Consider the following 18,897-nt stretch of genomic DNA (forward strand, 5'->3'; position numbering starts at 1 on the left):
TAATGCTGGAGTGCTACATTTGCGTTGAGTGAGATAAAAAAAAATGTTTAAGCTTATAGAGGGGCTTGAATTTTGTTTTTTGAGTTTACAAATGCGCAAGTGCAAAAATGTACTCCCCCTACCCCCAGTGCCCCAACAAACTCATTCATTTTGTGTTCAGAATCAGCCTCTGCTGGTTTAGAATAATTTTAAATTTACACAAAGAAAATCAAATTAATTTGGTATTTTTTAATTACATTTATGAACAACTAACAAAATTTGTATGTGTTCTTTGAAAGAAGGACCTGAATCTGTTTTTTTGAGTGCAATTGGACCCCAGAGAGTTAAGCATTTTTTTAGAGTAACGTAAAGTAACGTAACGTAATAGTTATTTTTCAAGTAATTAATTACTTTTAGAATGTTGTAACCCAGTTACTTTTTTGAAGAAGTAACTAGTAACTATAATTAATTACTTTTTCAAAATAACTTGCCCAACACTTCTAATGACATCATAAACCTCTGACTTATGTTACATTAAAGAGACACCACACCATTGTGACTGTTGCAGCAGGATCAGTGGCACAGGGGTTAATCACAGAATTGAAAATGATAAAAAAGAACTCTGGGCTTGTGACTGTAACCCTGAAGGATCTGACAAGACTCAGGATGGTCAATTTTAGCTTTTTTAACTTTGAGGTTCGGCACTTTGCAGTGCACTCTGCTCCAACCCTCCGCTGTAGCCGCTCCTCCCTTCTCTCCGGCCCAGCCACTACTGAAATAGGGAAAGTATTAGTGATGGGATTTACGGCTCTTTTTAGAGAACTGGCTCTTTCGGCTCGGCTCACTAAAAAGAACCGGATCTTTCGGCTCCGAACCGGCTCTTCAGGTTGTTTTGTTGCTGTAATTAATTATCAACAACAATATAAAATTATGCACAAAAGGAATTAGTAATGTAAACAAAACGTGGTTTTCTTTATGTACTGTATGTTTATATATAAATATTTATGGGGGCCCCTAGAGACTCCAAAGCACTTAGAAATTCCGAAGCATGTACAAACTCCAAAACACATTTCTAGTGTTAACTGAACTTCCAAAACAGAGCTAGCTAGATCACTTAAATTACACAATCGAAAGCATGTCTATTGTTTTTGTATTAATACACAAACACTCATATATATATATATATATTCAAATAATTAAAAAAAAACTTCATTAATCTGTTACTACCACACCCCCAATCCGATTGTTGGTACTTCCTGGCTTGTGTAGCCACGAGGTAACAAAAGCTCAACACAGCCCCTAGCATCCTGGAGCACTTCCGTTGTGTTTTGGAGTTTGTACGTGCTTTGTCTCTAAGGGACACTGTAAATATACTTTTATGTATTCACTCCACATAAAATGTAATAAATAAATTCTAAAATACAAAAACACATTTCAACTTTTAACTACTTAAATTTTCAGCTTTTTCCTTTTAAACAAATGAAAGTGAAACAACACAAAACACTGCAAACCACAACACAATAAAATATAACTTATAAAATATAAGCCAAACTGACATCTGTCCGACAGCCAAACCCATCTGTTCTCTGATTGGATTGTTACGTTTGTGATTGACATGACATTGACCAATCAGATGAAAGGAAGAAAAATAGGGTCAAAATCCGTACTTGTAACTTGCAGGGGTTTTTTGGCTAAGTCCACACACAAATTTTTTTTACACATACAAAACCGATTTACAAGTACAAAATATTTATGACCACATTTTGAGCCCATAAATGCAGCTAATATGTCCTCTTTTAAGGCAGGAGCTTCCACCTCCGCTCCGCTGCGTCTCGGGCACCAGAGCCGGAGTAGAGAAGAGCTGGAACAAACCATTTTGGGAGGGGGGGTGGGGGTTATCTATTTCTGTTGTTAAAATGTTCCATCTCAATTACGTACTGTATGCTTTTTATATTTTAGTAGTGTGTCCCACAAACAGCAAATATTGTCAAAAAAGTAAGAAATCTTTGGGGGTGCTTTGATTCATTTTGGGGGGTGCTGAAGCACCAAAAATGGGCTAAAATCGCCCCTGGCTGTAAGCATCATCATCTCATTAAATTATCCTTTTGAATATTTATTGAATGTAAACCCTCCAAAGAGCATTCTTTCACCACCAAAATTTAATCACTTCATCTCCATATAATGTGAAAAATATAATAAAATATTATACTTTATGAAAATAAAGGAAAATAGGTAGTTATTTACAAATGTATTATTTAACCCGTCGTGCAGCACAAGGCTGTACGATGTTTTCATTTTTTTGAAGAAACTCAGATATGTTATATGTTTCTAAAATATATTTTTGTCTTAACTTAATGATAAAAACATTACAGTTTTATTTATTATTGTTTATTTCATTTCATTTATTTCACTTTTATCTTAACACATTTTAGTGACAAGTATTTGATTTTTTTAGTTCAACCAAAAGGAAAAAAGACTTTTCTTCCTTACATTCATTTTTAAAGAGACTCATTTTAGGCATCTTTAGCCCTTTTTGCAGGTTCTTCTCCAGGTCCTCCAAGGACATCTCCATCACATCATGGCCATCTTCTGTGTTTTTTTTCACAATGTCATCTTTACTGTTGGGATCATTTCTTCCCACTGCAGCAAAAGTAGGAAAGTAATTCTGCAGTCCAGCTGTGAACGTTGGGCAGCAGTAAGCAGTCCAAAAGTACTCAGGAACAGTCACCCTGTTATTGATCTTGGGTTCATCATTCACATAAGGCATGACTCCAGTGATAACATACATTTTTGATGTGCAGACTTTAAGTCTTTCTGCCATCCTTTCTTCCAGATTTTTCCAGGGACCGTTATTGAACTTTTCCATTTGAGGAACAATGTTTGTCAGGGTGAAGGTAGCCTCTTTGTCTTCTTCTGTCTGTTGGTGACCACTGGGGGCGAGGTGGCCTCTGGTATAACCAGAGTGTTTATAGTCTTCATTGACTGCCTGGCTGTTCTTCACATTTTGGTCAGGATCTCTTTGGTACTCCATTCCTGTGTTGACTTTGTCTGATACCAGCTGAATGACAACAAAGACAGACTTTTTATTTCTTTAGAAGCTACAAAGATTATTTATCATTCTTCATACTGTGTGTGCAAATAGTCTTTCAGTGTGAGTTTGTGGGAATGTGTAACACTGAGAGATTACTGTCATACTGCACAGTCATGTCATTTTGAAATGTGAGAGAGCAAATAAAATCCTACAGACTTTTTTAACCATCGTTTTATTAAAGATCATCTAATCTTGTGTATGTTTTCTTCTTTATCTTGTCCTGTTATTTATTCAGTTATATTTGTGTTATTTAAGTTATTACATTATATGTGGTATAGTATGACAATATCTAAGGCAGGACAGGCAGGAGGAAAATAACTGCTTTAAATGTGTTGCATATTGTTTGAGGTGATGGAGAACAATGTGGCAGTAAAATGCAGAGAATACACACTTCAACAAACAGTTAACATCCAAACGAGCGATTCCTTCACATTGTAACTATTGTTCTTCATCCTCTCTAAGAAAACCATCTTTAAAATATACCGTATCAGTCAAAAGAGAGCAGTTCAAATGACTGTCTTTGAACATCACACAGTGATATTTTACATAGCTTACCCGTGGTTCAATCATCCAGTTTGTATTTTTGGGCCTAGATCCCTCTCCAGGACTGAGTATATACGCAGAGAACAATGGTATACGGCGGTTTCTGTCATACAGGGTGGCAAAGTGGTATTGACTTTCATAGTACTGACATAATGCCTGGTAGCCGTCTCCACTGATGCCCTGTGGTATCGTTTCTGCGTAGAAAAATTCAATGCATGGTTTAAAGTCAGTAGTGATCTCTCCATAGAAGAGAACACTGATAAACCTGAACAGTGATGAAAAAAAACCCATCCTTCCTTTGAGACAGCTCTCACAGCAAAGTAGAAGGTAGACTGAACCTTTCTCCTGAAAATGAGGGTTGGAGTTAAATACTGTCAGCCTCTGGGTGGTGGCAGTGATGGTGGCTGGTACTAATGCAGATACCAAACACAGGTTGCTGTTTAACAAAGGACAGGGCACTTGATTATCCAAAGTTTTTATCCTACAGTGTCTATAAATTTATGACAGTGTCATGTGTACGCATTGTAACATAATGTTTTACATACAATCTTAAAGAATATGCAAACCATTTTAACTGTACGCCCAGCGAACTAGTACTGACCACTGACACATAGTTGCACCTGGTTGCAACTGAATGCAGAAAGCATTCAGACTTTTGAAACACACACGCATAAATATATATAAACAACATTTTTTTTCTATCTGGCTGCTTATTGTATTATGCAAATCATATCTGCTGAATAAGAAAATCAACTAATAAAATACATGCGGATTTTACATAAACCTAAACTCAGGTGACAGTGTGGTGACCTGCGCCTATTCAAACGTTTTCTTATTTGCATGCACACGACCTGAGTGAGTGAATGAGTGTGTGTGGGGCCCCATACTCAGCTGAAAACAAACGGAGACAGAGCCTCCTGTTCAGTGGCCTCCAGACTCTGGAACTTTTCTCTCTTCCTTTCGATTTGAGACTCTGTGATCTCTTTAAAAAATGAGTTAAAAACAAATGTTTTAAATCTGCTTTCTATTAATTTTGCTTGTTATTTTTTCATTGTTGGGTCTTGTGAAGCACTTTGTGATTTTATATCTTGAAAGTTGCTATATAAATAAAATTTTACTTACTTACTTACTTACTTAATATATACAGTCTACTATACAGTTTAAAGTGTCATATCAAGTAAAATGCAACTAAAGAAGAAACTAATGGAAAAGACAACAATTTCTTAACCCTGAGATGTATTTTTATTTTTCTATAGTTAATTTTTCAAAATTTTAAGTTTTAATGAACGCCTTCTGTTTCTATACATTTCTATACATTCAGTTCGTTCTTTTATAAAAAATTATTTTACAATAAATGGTTACTTGTTTACTGCTATAGTTTAGGAAACTGACATATAGTCTCTGGTATAGTGCGTACACTGTTCCCTGTTATAGTCTGCTCAGAGCGCTACGCTTCCACTGCTGTAGATATACTCATAGGACTCTGTAGATCTGTTACCACACACCAGCACATCTGTATATATTTAGCAAATCTGTATATTTGTTCATAGTACATCTCTATATCTGCCCATCTGTATAGCAATATAGAACATCTGTATGCTATACCGATCATCTCTATATCTGTACATATGTACTGTATATTTGGTCTCTCTGTACATAATCTGTTCATAACTATTGCCCCATTTATACTACTCTTATCTGTATATATCAGTATATCCATACATTAGGCCGTAGTACAGCTGTATATTTGCTTAACTTAACTGTAGAATTTCTCTGATTGCACTTCTAATTAGATGCAAACTGTATTTCGTTACATTGTATTTATACATGTGTAATGACAATAAAGTTGAATCCTAATCCTAAAGATATCACACATAAATAAATTCAAGTTATGTGTTGTTTGTTCCACCATTAATGATTATGATTGATTACACTGATGACACTGAACGCTAATGATGAGGTAATGAGGTTCAACATGATTTTTATCTAAAACCTGTTTTTTGTTGTTTTTTTTTACTTGAGCAAAAGAAATTTGTTTTATTTTATTTTATTTTATTTATTCATTTATTTATTTATTTTGTCCCGTTTGGATCTATAGCCGTCAGAATTGTTGTCTTAAGGCCAAGAAAGATGCCAAGCGGATTTATTTTACCAAGTGGATCATCATGGCCTTGCCATATTGGTCCATTTGTTTGACCTTTATTATAATTATGAATTTATTTTATTTTCAGTTGCTACAAACGAGACAGACATGACTGGGGGATAGGACAGGGAGAAAGAATGAAAGAAAGAGAGGGAGAGAAAGAAAACCAAAGGGGAGAAGAGACGGTGAGAAAGGGGGAAAGGAAACAAACAAACAAAACACCTGGATCACCTGTATGGAGAAAAAAAACAGAAGAGAAAGCAAACAACAAAGAGCAACATAATAAAAAACAGCACCATCACAATAAACTAGCTAGCAGTAGATAACAGTAGATATTAAATAATAAACGATATTGTGCAGCACGCAAGATAGACAGCGCACAGTGTGCTTTGAGGCAGCAGCCAAGAAAGCTGTAGTCCACGTCTGTGAATACCCGTGTGTACACCTGTGTGCATACCTGTGTGGATCAGCATGCTTGCATTCCAAAGGTTTCTCCATGTAATGATCTGCTAGGGAGTGTGGGGGGGGGGGGGCCACAGCCCCGTCCCCCAGGGCATGAAGCAGGTATGGAGGAGATCCAGGCCCCAGATATCCAGAGGCCCCAGAGTACAAGGACCTGAGGAGGACCACCAAAGGGGGGGGGGGGGGGGGGGACCGTGCCACCCTCCTGGGAAGAGCTGAGTAGAGCCCCAAAGGAGAGGACGCCCCGCAGCTACAGAGCAGAGGCCAGAGGGGGTTGCAGTGGTGTGCCCGCGGGCTCTGCCGGCAGCCAGCTGTGCCAGAGAGGACCGAGCTTCAGGCCCAGAGGTCTGAGGGCATCCCATCCCCCGGAAGGAGCCCAGCCGGGCCACAGGCGCCCGGCCCCGCCAATCGGCCACCAGGAGTGAGCCGGTACATACATGAGCGCCCAGCCCCAGACGACAAGGACCACCAACACACCAACGTCTGAGGGCATCAGCCACCGGCAGGGAGTGTGGTGAGGGGAGACAGGCCTCCGTACTTTAGAGGGCCTGAGATGAACCCAGAGAGGTTGAGTCTAAGACCCAACCTGACATATAGACACAGACATGCATTCCCACCCCCATATACACAACCAAATACTCGGCACTCACCCAACGTGTAGACAGACACAAATAGACACTGCACAGACAGTCGCACTCCCCAAACATACTCTATATCCCAGGTCCAGGTACCCCGCCCTCAGAGGGGCAAGCCGCACCTAGACCCAGGACATGTAACCCTTCTCTCTGGGGTGGAGGCAAGTGGACCACCTCCTTATCTGCAGTAGCAGGGAGGCCCCGCATCCCAGACCCCAGTCTGACGGCCAGCACCTCCTCCCAGCCCCCCAGCCCTGACGGCTAACAGAACCGGGGTGAGTGAAGACCTCAAACCTCCCTATGCCCGCTCATATGTAGTGTTGCTGTGTGCTGTTCTAAAGTGCATTTAAAACTCAGGAGAGCATGGTACTAGCTTCCTCTCAGAGAGCAGCACGGCTCTTCCCGAAAACCCTTAGTGTCTAAATGCATTTAAAATTGAGGGTAGGGCACCAGCGCCAGAGGTGGGTTGGAGTACACCGACCATCCTCTGGATGCTGTAAAACGTGCCCACCCCCAAGGCCCTATATGTATGTGTTATGTGAGTAATGTGAATGTCTAGGTTGCAGAATAAAATTGAGGCAGAGGCGGCCAGAAGGGGACAGAGGGGGAGTGCCTCCCCTGCACCCTGGTGACACACCTGCACCCCAAGCCCTGCGTGTGTGGGTGGGTGTGGTAGAGCGGGAATAGGGAGGCAGCTGAGGATGGGGAGGGAAGAAAGGGAGGGGCAAGCGGACCCTCCCTGGGGCCAGCTCCCCCGCTGACCCCAGTAGGCACCCCCACACTCTGGAACCACCTGCAAAGATATAACAACCTCCCCACCATTTAGAGAGCCCCCTAGTAGGGGCTAGGGGGCTCCAGAAATTTGTTTTAATCCGTGTCAGTCTTATAACAAAGTCATGGGGTTGAAAAATGTTATTAAAATCAAATCATCATGAGAAAAGAACGCCTTTAAAGTTCATCCAGTAAACACAAAGGACTGATCATTCTACTGAGTGTAGTCAGCTGCTTTGCTTACATGACAGATAAATAGACAAAGAAGCCAGTTGAAAAATGACACTTCGGGTTGATATGTGAATGGAAAAACTGAAAACGTCTGATCTACTTTTGACCACATTTGCCTGTGAACTCACAGTAGGCACAGTATCTACTCAGTAAGAAAATGAACTGATTAAATGCTGCTCATGCATGGCTGGAGGCTGAGGTCAGTTTAAAGTGATGTCACTACAGAGATATTTCCATCACACATCCTGATGCTCTCTAAGAACTGATGAGGCAGCATAAAGTTTCAGTCAAAAACAAGACTTTAATTTAGGAGGACGGTTTGAAGCACCCGGGCTGGATGCAGCAGCTGTGAAAGGAAGAAGAATTTGTGATCGTCATCAGCTGGAAATTAAACTGCGTTGGAACTTCATGTGAAGCTGTCTGTTCTTTTCTTTCCTGTCCTCATATGTGTCCAGTTCGGCCTCATGTGTGTCATGGCTTACTTGCTGTACGGTCAACAAATATGCATCATCGGGGTCACATTTGTGGAGGGTGGTGTCATTTAGTGAACTGACCATTAAACATGATATGTGTTAATATTATAATAATACAGTAAATTCAGCATGGCTGTGTGTGTTTTATTAGGATTAGGAAAGCTTCAGTGATCTATGTGGTTATTAAAGAAACCTTGCTCACTGTGGTGTATTGTGTATATCATTGAATCTGTCAGACTTCAGCATTATCCAGTTTATTTTTAGCCCTGCTAATAACACAACTTAATCTGTAAACAAGTTAAAGATTACAGTGGGGCAAAAAAGTATTTAAAATCAGAAAGAGGAAGTACACTGCAGCCAGTAACTGCGTATGTCCTCTTAAAAGGGAAGAGAAATAAACACATATGGGACAATTCTCCCCAAATTAGACAAAATATGACCATAAGTGTCCTTTTCTGAGTCATGTTCTTCTCTACACACAACTCTTGGCCTCCAGGGCATAAAACTTTGGACTTATAACCGTGATATAAGTCCTCACAGCGCACCAAGCACGGAGTAAACTCAGTCTCAGTGCTTCAAAATTCTCACAAGATTCAAAAACTGTTTCTGTCATTTATCTGCCCAAGAACTTCATCAAATGGACCTCTATGGGTCCAGTAATCTTCAGCACATGTATCTCACTACAGCCCGTGAGGATTTAAAACAGTTTCTTGTTTCAGTGCACCCAGCATTAACTTATCAGATGGATCGCAGCCGATCCATCAATATCAACACAATTGTGTATCCCCATGTACACAACTGATTCTTCACTTGTGCACAGCACATCTAGTAATATCTTCAGAATTACTTCAAAATGATCGACACTGATTTTCCTTTAAAATCAACTTTCCATTAGAACTCAAAATCACAACTGACTCGATTCTCTGAAATCCTGAGCCACTTAGACACCTTGCCCAGTTCTAGGTGCCCTTCTCATCAGACTTCCACGTCCGGAATTACTCTTTTTACTCACAAATAAGTGTCTCCTAAAATGATCCTGTCAATCATTGGCTATTTTTAAAACCAAGCCCACAACTCTTGGCAGGTGCCACCTGCAGTATGCCCACGCCGGAGCCCCCTTCCAACGTCTCAGAGGGGTAGGAGGTTCTCGAACCCCGTGAGTTTGACACTTATTAAACCATAAACTGACCAATTACCTATGATCCTGTGTTATCCTAAACACACATTGGTCTCTTTTACCATAAAATACCATATGACCTTTAACTCAGTACTGTCATTCTCAAGGTTTCATTATCCTTACTTCAAAACTTCACTTTATTCTCAAGAATTTAGTTTTACCACTACTGAGCCAATTTAGTAGTTAAGATCATCACTCAGTGAACAGATAATTTAGAATTCATCCAATCTGCACAAATTTGCTTTTTGAACAGGTTTGTGCCTGTACCTTTAAATCTTTTTAGACCAGGGTTCTGTTCGCCTCATATCAGATCCAACCTTCGGCCACATTTCTTCTCTCTGTCACACGAAGAACCGGGCGGAAACACCAAATATTAACCCCGATTCTTTTGTCCCCGTGATAGAACAGAGAAAACAGACTCATAGTGTGTTAAAACATTTATATTTCTTTTTATTCAATCATCTTCTGGAAGAGAGAGACCCCTGCACAGCTCAAATGCCAGTTGCAGGATCTCTAACATTTTTAGCTCCACGTGTCTTATATGGTGTTATTTCTGCACTTTACACGTCACACAGTCTCAAACATTGCTTATATGGAAAAGTTCCTCTTTTCTGTGTCTTATCTATTAATATATCTGTGCACTAAAACTTCCTGTTTTTCAGTCTGGCTGAGCACTTAGCTTGTGAGTCAAAAGTGGCCTTGCTCTACAAGCCTTCATTATTAAAGTACATAAAACAATCTAATGAGCAGATACACATTAAAAATCTCTCTATTTCTTAACACTGCACTCACATGGACTCCACAGTCACCAGATCTCAGTACAATAGAGCACCTTTATGATGTGGTAAAATGAAGATTCACATCAGAGTTGTGCAGCTGACAAACTCTGTGACTCCATCATGTCAATATGGACCAAAATCTCTGAAGCATGTTTTCAGCACCGCACCAGACAAATGGAGAAAACTTTATTGAAACTGGAAACTAAATAATTTTGAGTAAAACCAGTAAACTCTGTATCAGGTAGGAAAGAAAAACACCCACACTCTCCACAGGTCCTGCTGTTAGTTTTCTCCTATTTACTGGATTTTATGATAAATACTTTTTTGTTGTCTCATAATTTCTAGAGGTTTTAGAAACACTGCCTTTGCTACTGATTTGCTAGACAATAAAACACTGGCCATACGAGACAATCAAATAAAAGTTATTTAAACTAAAACACTGTTTTGAAACAATTTACCTCACGCTCCATGGATGAAATATTCCCCCCAAAAACATAATCCACACTAAACAACATCAGCAGACAGGAAGCTGTTATGGCATCACATGACATTAAGTTTTATTTTTGAGATGTTTTACAATCTAATCTGTTACATACAATATTGAAATGAAATGCAAACAAAAATATCCAGGAATTTTGTGATCATCTTCAATTATCAGAAGTCTGACACGAATCAGAAAAGATTTAAAAATATGCTTTAGTATGTTTAGAGAAATGAAGCTTTATTGTACAAAATGTGCTATTTTCTAAGATTGAACTGATGAATTATCATTTGCCAGTTTTTACTAATCCACTACTTATAACATGAAAAAGTATAAAACAAAGACATTTTACCTTCAAATAAGTGACTATCTTGTTCATGAAGCTTCTTTACTTTTTGTTGCATAAGAGAATGATTTTATGAATTTTATCGTTTTAACATAAAATCTCACAGATTTCAGCGCTACCACCGTATACACCGAGCCCAACCAGGAGTGGTGTATAGTGCCGGGTACAGAAGCTATGGAAAAGAGTCATGGTTCGAGTGCTTTCAGAGACGCTGTAGAAGGACAGAAAAATGTAATTAGTTAAACCCTTATTCAGGAACACTCCAATTCTCGAGGACTGTGGACCTTTAATGAAAGTGCTGCTGCCTGAATGTCTGAATGTATAACCGCCACTGAAACACTCCAGCGCCCATGACCTCTTATTGTTTCCAAAAGCACTCTCTTTTCCTGATCTGCTTACACTGCTGTAAGCTAATGCTATAAAGACATCATCCCCGCTCCACTCCACCTCCCAGTAACAAGGTCCTGTGAAACTCTCTCTGCTCAACACCTGAGGCCAGTCAGTGAATCTGTCAGTGTGATCATAGCGCCTGATTGTCTGAGTATGACTATATTTTGCTTTTAAGCCAGGCCCAAGCACAACACGCTGGTGTGCTGTGTTTGGGTTAAATGTGATTTCACATTTATATTTTAGGAATTCAGCTCTGGTCTTGGGCTCTGACTCAAAGTCTGAAACATCCCCTTGAGTTTCTTCAACAGCAGTTATGGTCCATTCAACACTGGACTGCAGTTTCTCTCTGGACTCTGACACAGCTGCTGCTGCATCCTCGGTGTAGCTCTCAGGATGAATATTGATTCTGGCTGAGTCTGGAGCTTCACTGAGACGTGACACCAAGGTGTAGTTGTGTAGAAACTGGGTGGGGTCCTCTGTGTGAGAGAGCTGCTCCAGCTCAGTTTTTCTCCTCCTCAGCTCAGAGATCTCCTGCTGCAGGACCTTCACACTTTGCTCTTTCTCTTTAATTTTCCTCTCGATGTTCTGCTGTCTCTCTTTGAGCTCTGTCTGCTTCTCGCTCATCTCTGCTGCAGTGGAAACTGTGTCGTGGCCTTTATGTTCATCCATGGAGCACAGATAACAGATACACTGCTGATCAGTGCGGCAGAAGATCTTCATCACCTCATTGTGGCGAGGGCACATGATCTCCTGGAGCTGCTGGGAGGGGTCCACCAGCTTGTGTTTCTTAAAGGCAGAGGATTCATAGTGAGGCTGGAGGTGCTGCTCACAGTAAGAGGCCAGACACTGCAGACAGGACTTGACAGCTTTCAGCTTTGTCTCAGTGCAGACGTCACAGCTCACATCTTCATGTTCAGCATGACAGAGATCAGCTTTAGCAGCTTGGAGTCCGGTCTTCTTTGTTTCCTCCACTAAATCTGCTATCACGGTGTTTCTCACCAGAGCAGGCCTCGGTGTGAAGGTCTGTCTGCACTGAGGACAGCTGTGGGTTTCCTTCTGATCCTCTTCATCCCAGTAGCTTTTAACACAGTTCATACAGTAGCTGTGTCCACAGGGAATAGTCACCGGCTCCTTCAGGAGATCCAAACAGATCGAGCAGCAGAGTTTGTCTCGGTTCACCTGGTTTTCTCGCTGCGCCATTTCCGGGACGCTAAATGCAATTTAGCTCGTTGTCGCCTCAATAATCCAACTCTTTTCAAACACTCAACGTCGGTTGGAAGAACACAGGAAAGCTTTATTCCTTTATTCTGCGTGGATATTAAGCAGGTCAAACTCACAAGTCTTCTTGCTGGATGATATAAAACTGCAGAAGTTTGACGGTCTGGAAATCTGAAAGTTAGTTTAAGTAATCCAGCGAGGGTTGGTCTCTTAAAGCAACAGCGCACAATTAACACAAAGGTACAAAGGAAGCGCAAAGTCCCTCCTCTTTATGTGAGCATGAAGAAGGTACAGAAGAAAAGAAAAATAGAAGTATATCACGTTATAACGTGAAAAGTTTATTGTTCTAACAAGATACTTTTCACGTTTGAACAACATAATATCACGTTCATACAATATAAATATTATATTGTACGAACGTATAAAGTTTTCACGTTATAACATATTGTATTGTTCGAACATGATATATTACCATAAAACACAGTGAAGTGGGTGACAGTGCAGATCAGAGTGCGAGAAAATGGCTCGTTTATTGGAATGAATTAAGTTCTATTTTATGCTTGGATTGAGGCATGGGGAGATTTTGCTGTTAATGAGCAGTTTGGACAGTATTGTGATAAGCATGCGGACACTTAGAAGAAACCTAAAACGCATGGGACTGTACAGGAGAAAGAATGAGTCCGATTCGATTGAGGTAGCACGATTTCTTATTGATCAACTGGAGGAACACGGGAGGCTCCATGGATACAAACTACACCACCTGAACTGCATTCAGGCAGGTTATGTTGTCACGCAGAGTACTGTGAGACATTTACTGAAATATCTTGGCCCTTATGCGATGTATATAACAAATCCTGGACCAAATTTCATGTGGCATGTTGACTCCTATGGCAAACTGAAGCCTTTTGGAATCTGTATAAATGGAGCTATTGGTGGTTTTTCAAGAGTTATGATTTGGCTTCATGCCTATTCAACAAACAATGATCCCAAAGTCATTGCTGGATATTTCATAGCAGAAGTTGAAAAGAGGATGGGAACACCTGTTAGGATTCGCTCTGATTTGGGAACAGAAAATGTCATAATGGCCGAGATGCAACGATTCTTGCGATGGACTATGGATCCGAACGTCAGAAACTGTTTTATTACTGGGTCCAGCAATCACAATCAGCGTATTGAAAGCTGGTGGGCCTTTCTGAGACGACATCATGCTCAGCACTGGATAAATCGTCTCCAGGAACTAAAAGACAATGACTGCTTTTCTGGATGTTTTTTGGACAAGCAGCTCATATTGTTTACATGCCTGAACGTCATCGAGGTATGTAACCATGTTTATATTCTTTGAATGAGTCATTGTGTGTGTGTGTGTGTGTGTGTGTGTGTGTGTGTGTGTGTGTGTGTGTGTGTGTGTGTGTGTGTGTGTGTGTGTGTGTGTGTTAGAGAGAAAGAGAGACACGGAGAGAGAATAAAAAGTTTGCTTTAACACCCACCATGCACCATCCCTATTATTATCACTGCGTTCAGGATATGAAAAAAATGCATATTTCACTGGCCAGAAACATAAAATGTCTAAAACAATTCACGTTTAATAATTACTTAAAATTTTCCACAGTATCACGTGTCTACCACTGTTATTCTTGTTGTTGAGTATTTTTGATAAACTCTGTTTTTCTGACTGTCACTGTGTGGTGCTTTTGGGTAACATGTTGAGCCCAGAGAAATGTGTTCTTTTACTGATATGAGATTTTTTAATTTTTAATATTTAATAGGAAGAGCTGCAGCAAGTTGCACATATGTGGAACACCCACATAATACGCAGAAGCAGAAATGCAGTTGCTCCAAGTGGGCGTCCGATTCTCATGTACACCATCTCTCATCTCATTGGAGGACAGGATCATCTGAAAGAGGTTTCTCGGGAGGCAGTGGATGCTTGTAAGCAAGAAGGCCAACAGAGAGGACCTTATACCTGTGATGAAGCCGTTTTCAGCTTGTGTTGCCTTATAATGTCAGAGAACTTCTTACTTCCACCAAGCACAGCAGATGAATCTGTATCTCTTCCTGAGAGCCTATATACTGAAGGACTTATAAACCTAAATATAATTGGGCTTTGGGAATTTTTACGGACATATTTTTTGGTACAATGTTTTATTTGTGCAATAAACAATAGAAAAGACAATTGTTATTATTTTGTTTGGATTTTCGGTTCAAGATAGTAGTATTAAATTCAGTTCTTTTGAATTCTTTTGGCGGCAGAAAAAGATTGGACTCAGAGTGGTCAAAGTTTAAAAAATTATCTTTATTTTACATTTCTGGAGGCCTGAACACACAAAGACTACTGCATTCAGCCAGCATGGTTATATTTCTGCAGCACGTCACACACACTCAGTTCCTCTTTCTTTTTGTGTCTGATTTCCTCTACAGCTCTGCACTAAACTTCCCCTTTCTAAAGTCTGTTGCCAGGGCGACCTGTCACCCTCTGACCTAGTTTTTGTCTCGTCTGGGCTTGGTTTCCAAAGGCCTCTCTTATGAAAATACATAAAACAATATAATCAGAAAATAAGCACTAAGAATATATATTTATTTCGTGACATACCCCCTTTTTAACTAATTTTATTAGTTAACCTAATTAACTGACTCCCTCAATAACTACTGTGAACTAAAAACAGATATAATTAGATTTTTCTGGTAAAAGGTCCTACATCACTTTTGTCACTCTTTCCTCTTTCAAAAATTTACTCCTGCTTTCTTCACCCCCTTTAACGGGTAGCGCATATCCGGCCTTTACACTGTTTTTGGGCAATTTACATAACATAAAAATCCTACAAACTATTACTAAAGTCCCTCTCATTACTCTTCATTACTTTATGCTCACATTATAACCTCTGTGTAACAAGTTTTTGATCTTCTTTGCAATCTAAACAACTGCTCTTCTGAGAGGTTTCTCTGTGCTTCTTTTGGGTCACATCCGTGTCCCTCTCTCTTGGCCTGATCCGTTCAGACTGATCCTTCCTGGAGTCTCGCCTACCCCTTCGTAGTTTTGCTGTGGTTCTGGAATCTGCTCCTTCTTCTGTAAAGGACAGAAAACGAAAACACCTCTCTCTGCTACGCCTCAATATTCTAATATGTTCATCAATTGTTATCTAAATTGTCCTAAGTTAGTTCAAACTATCATGTTCTGGGCTCTATCCTTTATATGTATTTAATCTCCATGTTCTTTATGTGTGTAACCGACGCTTTTAATTTTATTCGACACACCCAGGGGAAGATATACACCATCACCATATCAGCATAGATCTCCACTAGAAAGTACACTTCAAATGGTTTTTGTCTATCAGGGTTTACGCCCCTTTTTGCTTCAAGCAGATACCTAACATGCAAAAAGTTACAGTTAGCGACAGTCGCCACAGTTCCTTTTTTGACAACCTTTAACACACTTAAAGAGACAATTTCCCCGCCTCCGCTCCAGTTGTTTTCTGTCATTGCTCTCTTCACCCTTATCTCTGGAACATCTCGAGCACGTCTTGTACAAAACTGTTATTTTTACAGGCACAAATGCAGTTACAAGCAACATATGTCTCACCTCTACCCTAAAAATAGGTCCACGTCATGTCTGTGTCTGTAAGCATGTTTGCATTCACCCCTAAGCACTCTAAATCCCTTTCCTACGATATTTCAATCCAGACAGTCACACTGAACAAAGCTTATGACCTTCACAAGACTGAGTGGGAACTCCTATGAGCACAATTGCAATGTGTGTATGAAAAATGATAATAAACGCTTATTCTAGAAATCCAAAAGAAATCAAACATTTTCAATCCTAACATCTTCCCTCCCTTCACCAAAGGATATGTTTTATTCAAGCTGCCGCCCCACAGTTTCCCCTTGAGTGTGGTATTCAGCTTCCTATGAACACCGGCATTTTATCTTCTAAAAAGGATTCAGTTTATTCTAATCCTTTGGTTTAAACATGAAAATAATGATTTCTGCCTAAGTTTTACCATACTTAAATCATCAAACACACAAAAAGTCATAAAATGATCATATAATCCATTGTTCCACATTAGACCTAAAACTCACCCTTTTTGACACATTTCCATGTGTCGAACAAAACCACAATTAGGAAATTAAAAGAAAAGAAAAAGGTTAATCATATTATTTCTCAGAACACCTCAGCAATTCTCCTCTCGAGTATATTTGCCAACAAACCTGTGTTAAGGAATAAAATCAGTTTAAGTATCATGTTAAATCTTTTGAACTCCTGGCTCCATCCAGAGCCTGCATCCTCGGAACTGCCTAGAAACAAACCTGTGTGTTAACCTGAACTTCACATTTGAAACTCAGTTTTCCCCACTTATGATCCAATCTGTGTTATAAGAAACAAAACTTAAAACAGTTATCAGTCATGTGCTTCATACAAAATTTCCATACCTTTTTAATTTCACCTCGATCCTCTGCGTGTCATGGTACTTCTTTTAATTTTGACTTTATCAGAGCTAACCAAAATGTGTTTTACTTTCCTTACTTTGCTCCTGTTTCCCTCCAGTACCACCTCGTATCACATACCCTTACCGATTGTGCTCTTTTAATAATTTACTGTTTTAAAGGGAAAAACCCTCGGTCCCCTGGACCAGTGTTTGTTATTCCATAACTCTATTCTTTTTATTAATACTTTCTCTTTATTGATTTTCATCTTATTTTACATACAGAACTAAAGAGGGCAAGGGAAACCAACACAGTCACATATGTTCACATATTCCAAAATACACAACGCCTTGTTTTACTTACACATACTACATATTACACAGGTGCATGTTCCATTCAAACAAATTCGTAGCTGTCCCTCTGCATCACAGAGGTATCAGTTTCTAGTCTCTTGACGTATAACGATCCCATCGTTCCCAAAGTCTCTCTCCTTTCTCCTTCTGTAGCCGCAGTGAGAGGCTAATCAGTTCCATATGATGAATTGTGTTAATAATGTCTATGACCAGCTTCCGTGTGGGGGGGCTTGTCTGTAACCAACACCTAGTAATTGCCTTTTTGCATGCAACCATAACTATTTTCAGTAAGTATGAGTCTCTGTTATTTATATCCTCAGGGATATTCCCAAGGTACATGGTACTAAAGGAGAAGTCCAGTGTTACTTCCAGCACATCCATCACCATTTGTTTAATCTCCTCCCAAAAGGTCTTCAGTTTAGGGCATGACCAGAAGACATGGAAGCAACCTGCAGCGACCTCCCCGCACTCCCTCCAGCATGAAGCGCCTGAACCACTTATTTTGGATTTCTGCTTTGGTGTGATGAAGAATCTAATTAAATTCTTCCATCCAAAATCTCGCCATGTTAAAGAATTTGTGGTAGACAACACATTCTTCCACATCCGCAACCAATCTCCCTCTGAGATAGTTATACCTGCTTCTTTTTCCCATCGATGACTGACATATCTTGTTGAGGTCTTTTTCATGGCTGTAAAACTTCTGTATATTTTGCCTATAGTACCTCTTATAATGTTCTCACCATAAGCATCCATAAATATTCGGATCACCCCACTAGCATCTGCGTCAAGCATTCTAATTTCCTTCTGGAAGAAGCTCCGAACCTGCAGGTAACGATAAAAATCTTCCCTGCCGATCTCGTAAATCTGACACGTCCTCAAAATTGATCAGCTCCCCATCTTACAGATTGCAGTGATTCCATGCCTGGACCACTCCCTGAATTTATGGTCTAACAATGCTGGAAGGAAGCGTGGGAGATACGCTGGCCATCCCAGCAACCCTATTTCCCTATTAAGACCAAAATTTTTAATCACATCTGCCCATTTTTTCAGGGAAAAACTTACACAGAAATTTTGCATCTGATATGCCTGTGGCAAACTCTCAAGGGACCCCAGAACAGACTGTATTGGGAAATCCATCAAAGAAAGCTCAATGTGCTTCCATTTTGCCTCAAACTTAGAGTTACACCAGCACACTAGAGGTCTGATCTGGGCTGCCAGATAGTAATCCTCAAAGCACGGTAGAGCCATGCCCCCCCGCTCACCAGGCAGCTGCAATGTTGCATATCTCACTCTCGGTCTTTTATTTCCCCATATGAATCTTGAGCAATGCATATCCCACTCCCTAAATTGTTTTGCTGGAACCTCAACTGGAAGTGCTGCAAACAAATATAGCAGCTTTGGGAGGA

General features: G+C 40.1%; 2 protein-coding genes across 2 annotated transcripts; both read right to left on the reverse strand.

Annotated features, from left to right (window-relative positions):
• Positions 1-2,407: 2,407 nt before the first annotated feature.
• Positions 2,408-4,324, reverse strand: LOC146670788 (endonuclease domain-containing 1 protein-like). Its single transcript, XM_085405028.1, has 2 exons — positions 3,626-4,324; positions 2,408-3,037 (listed from the first exon to the last, which is right to left on the reverse strand). The coding sequence occupies exons 1-2, from the start codon at positions 3,902-3,904 to the stop codon at positions 2,408-2,410; spliced, it is 909 nt and encodes a 302-aa protein (XP_085261154.1). The 5' UTR covers positions 3,905-4,324.
• Positions 4,325-10,798: 6,474 nt separating this feature from the next.
• Positions 10,799-13,692, reverse strand: LOC146670789 (E3 ubiquitin/ISG15 ligase TRIM25-like). The gene has a single exon (XM_085405057.1). It carries the CDS (start codon positions 12,699-12,701, stop codon positions 11,199-11,201), a length of 1,503 nt encoding a protein of 500 aa, XP_085261183.1. The 5' UTR covers positions 12,702-13,692; the 3' UTR covers positions 10,799-11,198.
• Positions 13,693-18,897: the final 5,205 nt, after the last annotated feature.

The sequence above is a fragment of the Rhamphochromis longiceps genome, linkage group LG4, assembly GCF_057381845.1.
Source record: "Rhamphochromis longiceps isolate RC_006_pf linkage group LG4, R_longiceps_female_GT1.1, whole genome shotgun sequence".
In the NCBI taxonomy this organism is placed as follows: Eukaryota; Metazoa; Chordata; class Actinopteri; order Cichliformes; family Cichlidae; genus Rhamphochromis; species Rhamphochromis longiceps.

What these genes read in the sequence shown, in the direction of transcription:
- LOC146670788 (XM_085405028.1), bottom strand. Translation starts at nt 3,904, where the DNA reads ATGGGTTTTTTTTCATCACTGTTCAGGTTTATCAGTGTTCTCTTCTAT. An exon ending in ACTGGATGATTGAACCACGG is followed by an intron (nt 3,038 to 3,625) that starts GTAAGCTATGTA and finishes GTTGTCATTCAG; the next exon opens with CTGGTATCAGACAAAGTCAA.
- LOC146670789 (XM_085405057.1), bottom strand. Translation starts at nt 12,701, where the DNA reads ATGGCGCAGCGAGAAAACCAGGTGAACCGAGACAAACTCTGCTGCTCG.